Genomic DNA, 6,076 nt, shown 5'->3' on the forward strand with positions numbered 1-6,076 from the left:
ATTAAAAAATAAAAGTAAAATAAACAAAACTCACAAAACAGATTCCCACTGATGTCAACATCTCCCATTGTTACTACTTAAATGTTTATCAGAGTAAATTTTGATGGATTCAACATAGACAATTAAAAAGTCACATTTTCCTTCTTTTCTCATCAGTACATGAGCATCTATATCAGGTTATGTCAGATCCCAAATTAATAAAAGTTATGACTTAAGTTTAATGAAAAAAATTGATGATATTACTCTTAATTTATTGAGGCTCTTCCATAACTCAGATTATGTTATTAATCTGTTGCAGATCTTATTACTGCCTCATGAATCAGATTTTAACAGGATGTGTTCAGTTTAACTCTCTCACCACTTTAAAGGCTGAAGCTTTAAATCATAATTTAATAATGTTTTATTTTTATAAAACATATTTTAAATAGAAACGCTTTTATAATTTCACCATAACAAAGTTCACTTCCTGCATGAAGGTGATCACAGCTCCATGAACTATTCCCACAAACATCACTGAGCCTCAGACTTTCTTTAACAGGCCTGTCAGACCACAGTGATCCAGCTGTTTGTGTTCATGTGGCGCATTTATACGTTTTATTTCAAATCTACTTCACATTTTATTATCTGATATCTGCGACACACGGAGACTTCCTGTTAAACAGAAAGTAACCTTTGTGCGTGGGCGTGTTTGGAGCTGCAGGTGTGTCCAGCTGTGGGTTCGTTGGGTCAGCAGAGGATTTAACGGGACTTTGTGTCGGTTTGAGTTGTTTTTAAAGGAGGATGAAGACGCTGGTGGTGTTCCTGCTCCTCATGAACGGTAAGAAAGTCTCTGTTTAACCTGCAGCAGCTCCGCAGACAGTCCTCTGTGAGCGGAAGTGCTACACTCAGGTGCAGCTCGCGCCTCTGACGTCATGGAAATTCACACAGTGTTGGAAATACAGATTTAATGACGAGGCTTTAATAGTAAAAGTATGAGAGAAGGTTAGAAACAGACCAGACTAACTAGGGTTGCCAACCGTCCCTTAAAAAACGGAATCGTCCCGTATTTAGAAACAAAAGAACACGTCCCGTATTGAGCTAATAAGGGACGCACTTTGTCCTGTAATACAGTGAGAATCAAAAGTAGTCTATAAATGTTAATGGAATTAACGCTTTGTTTGAAAACATAATTCCCAGCCCCTCTCCTGCTTTGTGACCATTGAGCTGACAGCACACTTATGACAATTCGAGTATGACAATTCAGATTACCGCTCATCTCATTGGTCGAGGAAAGGTCGCTTGCGGAGAAAATACCGGAAGACAACAGATGACCACAACAAGAAGCATGGCCAACAGGGAAACAAACGCCGACACTGCGGTGCAAGTCTCGGACGACAGTACACCTAAAGCTGGGCAGACACTGTGCGATTTTTTCAGTCGCGTTATTCAGCTCCTGCTCAAACTGCACGATTGACTCGCAGGGGTTAGAAGTTGGTAGGTCACGATGCAGGTCTCACACTATACCGCCCGATGCTCTGATGCGACCTGAGTGCTCACACTGTGCCTCCATAAAATGAAGGTTATAACAGAAAATCTGTCGCTCGCTCTCTCGGTCTTTCACTCACACAGACACACACCACCACCATCAACTTTGCTAAATTGCTAATGAAAAACATTGATCAGGCTGTGAATGAGCAGCGATGTAGATCCAACTATTTTCACGGTTGTTGTGGTCGTGATAATTTTGTGATGCCACATGGAAAAGGCTCGGATGAGCTTTCCAAAGTTCCACAAGTTGTGCCTCCATCGCTTGTGTCCAGATCACACGCTGCACAGCCGTGCTGCTCCATCTTTTTCACCGACGTTTACGTGTTTGCGCATGAGCAGTGTGAGCGGCTCACGAGCGATTGATGATCGGGAGCTGCTCGAGGTGTTAATCGCTTCTCGTTACCCCACGTATACTACACGACGCACGATGAAGGCCAAAATCGGGCCGATCACCAAATCGGTCGCACGACTCAAAAATCGTCTCAAAATATGCCAAAAATCGCACAGTGTGAGCCCAGCATTAGAGCAGCAATGTTTGTTCCCCTCAGAGAAAGAAAAAAAGGCTGCAAAAGTACAGGAAGGACTGGGAAAAGGGAAACACCTGGCTGGAAAAGGTCACCATAACACCTATAAAGCGCACTGCACTGTGTGCCGGCGCACTTTTTCCATAGGCATGCTTCTAGTGGTGGGCACATGAAGAACATGAGGGGCATGAAAGCTCGGGGAACCCTTAACCATTTTTTTGTCCACCAGGCCACGGCAGAAGCAGATATGGTATGTAAACACTGGTTTGTTGTTTAAACCCTCTGGTTAAGGTTAATATGGGCATGTGCAGTGAATATCAGCGCTATGTGGCCAGAAGTGTGATAATATCATTTATTTTGTGTAATAAACAACTGCAAGGATAGATGATTACAACAAATACATGACTAATACATAAAAGTAATACATAGATTAATAATGATGATGAGTTAAGATGCGTAATCATGGGAACAAGCGGGTTTACAAACAGGAGCAGCTGATTAGCATTAGAAAAGCTGAAATAATACCTCAACTGAAGCCAATTGTACTAAATGCACTATATGTGCGCTGTTACAAGAATATTTTTCGTTCTATTGCTTTCTATTAATTTATATAATTTTAAGTTAAGCAGGACAGAGTTCTTTTAAAGAAAGATTTACTTATATTCTCAAAAGTTAAGCATGACAGGCTTCTGTTTAAGAAAGAGACCTGTTTTATGTGTTAATGTTGTCATTTTGAGCTAAAAATAAATGGCTAAATGATCATTTGTTTCACATGAGTTCATATCACAAAGAATATGCATCTGCTTAAATCAAATTCAAGTCAAATGGTTAAAAAATAATTTCACACACACAAAAAAGAGCTACCACACTGGGAAGGGTGAAGACAACTAGGTTGCCCGGCCCTGGCCACGAGGTGTCCCTTATTTATTTTTCAGGGAGTTGGCAACCCTAAGACTAACAGACTTTGGACTTTGTAGCCACAGATTGGACACTTGGCAGAGCTAGCTAACCATGCTAACGTAGCCTCGTGTCTGCGCTGTTTCCGGTCTGAGCCGAGCTCATTCAGCCCTCTGAGCTCCGTTTCTCCGCACTAAACACAGCACTGTGCACCTGATCAACGGTGACAACAAACCGGAAGTAAACACGGTGATATTTGGAAATGTAAATCTGTCTGTAAGCTCCAGCTGAACAGAAATGTCAAATACAACTTAGTAAACCAGGTGAACAATTGAATAAAAACATTTAAAGGCATAAATACATAAACGAAAGCAAATAATAATAATCAGGAATGTCTGTGAAGGTTCTCAGTCATCGTAGTCTAAGGAGCTTGGAAAGAAAAACTCTGGACTTCTTTAAGTTTACTTTAAGACGTTTCACCTCTCATCCGAGAAGCTTTTTCAGTTGTTATGATGATGATGATGATGATGATGATGATAATAATAATATTAATAAATGTAATTTTTAAAGTTACCATTATATCCAAGGAACTAAAAAAGACAAATGTGGTATAAAAATGTTCTGCTGTTTGAGTCCCAGCTTCATTTGAGTTTTAAAAATGTATTCTCAACAATTATTTACACACAGATCACTATATATATGATCTATATATATGATCTATATATGTGATCTATATATATGATCTATATATGTGATCTATATATATGATCTATATATATGATCTATATATATGATCTATATATGTGATCTATATATATGATCTATATATGTGATCTATATATATGATCTATATATGTGATCTATATATGTGATCTATATATATGATCTATATATATGATCTATATATGTGATCTATATATGTGATCTATATATATGATCTATATATATGATCTATATATGTGATCTATATATATGATCTATATATGTGATCTATATATGTGATCTATATATATGATCTATATATGTGATCTATATATGTGATCTATATATATGATCTATATATATGATCTATATATGTGATCTATATATATGATCTATATATATGATCTATATATATGATCTATATATGTGATCTATATATATGATCTATATATATGATCTATATATATGATCTATATATGTGATCTATATATATGATCTATATATGTGATCTATATATATGATCTATATATGTGATCTATATATGTGATCTATATATATGATCTATATATATGATCTATATATATGATCTATATATGTGATCTATATATATGATCTATATATGTGATCTATATATATGATCTATTATATGTGATCTATATATGTGATCTATATATATGATCTATATATATGATCTATATATGTGATCTATATATATGATCTATATATGTGATCTATATATGTGATCTATATATGTGATCTATATATATGATCTATATATGTGATCTATATATATGATCTATATATGTGATCTATATATGTGATCTATATATGTGATCTATATATATGATCTATATATATGATCTATATATGTGATCTATATATGTGATCTATATATGTGATCTATATATATGATCTATATATGTGATCTATATATATGATCTATATATGTGATCTATATATGTGATCTATATATGTGATCTATATATATGATCTATATATGTGATCTATATATATGATCTATATATATGATCTATATATGTGATCTATATATATGATCTATATATATGATCTATATATATGATCTATATATATGATCTATATATGTGATCTATATATATGATCTATATATGTGATCTATATATATGATCTATATATGATCTATATATATGATCTATATATGTGATCTATATATGTGATCTATATATGTGATCTATATATGTGATCTATATATATGATCTATATATGTGATCTATATATGTGATCTATATATATGATCTATCTATGTGATCTATATATGATCTATATATATGATCTATATATGTGATCTATATATATGATCTATATATGATCTATATATATGATCTATATATGTGATCTATATATGTGATCTATATATGTGATCTATATATATGATCTATATATGTGATCTATATATATGATCTATATATGTGATCTATATATGATCTATATATGTGATCTATATATGTGATCTATATATGTGATCTATATATATGATCTATATAGGTGATCTATATATATGATCTATATATATGATCTATATATGTGATCTATATATGTGATCTATATATATGATCTATATATGTGATCTATATATATGATCTATATATGTGATCTATATATTTGATCTATATATGATCTATATATATGATCTATATATATGATCTATATATGTGATCTATATATATGATCTATATATGTGATCTATATATTTGATCTATATATGTGATCTATATATGTGATCTATATATATGATCTATATATATGATCTATATATATGATCTATATATGTGATCTATATATATGATCTATATATGTGATCTATATATATGATCTATATATATGATCTATATATGTGATCTATATATATGATCTATATATATGATCTATATATATGATCTATATATGTGATCTATATATATGATCTATATATTGATCTATATATGATCTATATATGTGATCTTATATATGATCTATATATGATCTATATATGTGATCTATATATATGATCTATATATATGATCTATATATATGATCTATATATGTGATCTATATATATGATCTATATATATGATCTATATATATGATCTATATATGTGATCTATATATATGATCTATATATGTGATCTATATATATGATCTATATATATGATCTATATATGTGATCTATATATATGATCTATATATATGATCTATATATGTGATCTATATATGTGATCTATATATATGATCTATATATGTGATCTATATATGTGATCTATATATATGATCTATATATGTGATCTATATATATGATCTATATATGTGATCTATATATATGATCTATATATGATCTATATATATGATCTATATATATGATCTATATATGTGATCTATATATATGATCTATATATATGATCTATATATGT

General features: G+C 31.8%; 1 protein-coding gene across 1 annotated transcript in view; it reads left to right on the top strand.

The window, feature by feature from the left end:
• The first annotated feature begins 451 nt into the window (after positions 1–451).
• Positions 452–6,076, top strand: part of LOC113016447 (uncharacterized) — a 40,129-nt gene continuing 34,504 nt past the window's right edge. The window contains exon 1 of the mRNA XM_026159282.1: positions 452–817. Coding sequence (XP_026015067.1) covers positions 781–817 — 37 coding nt within the window. The 5' untranslated portion in view covers positions 452–780. The remainder of the gene's footprint in view (positions 818–6,076) is intronic.

This window comes from Astatotilapia calliptera, chromosome 3, assembly GCF_900246225.1.
Source record: "Astatotilapia calliptera chromosome 3, fAstCal1.2, whole genome shotgun sequence".
NCBI lineage: Eukaryota > Metazoa > Chordata > Actinopteri > Cichliformes > Cichlidae > Astatotilapia > Astatotilapia calliptera.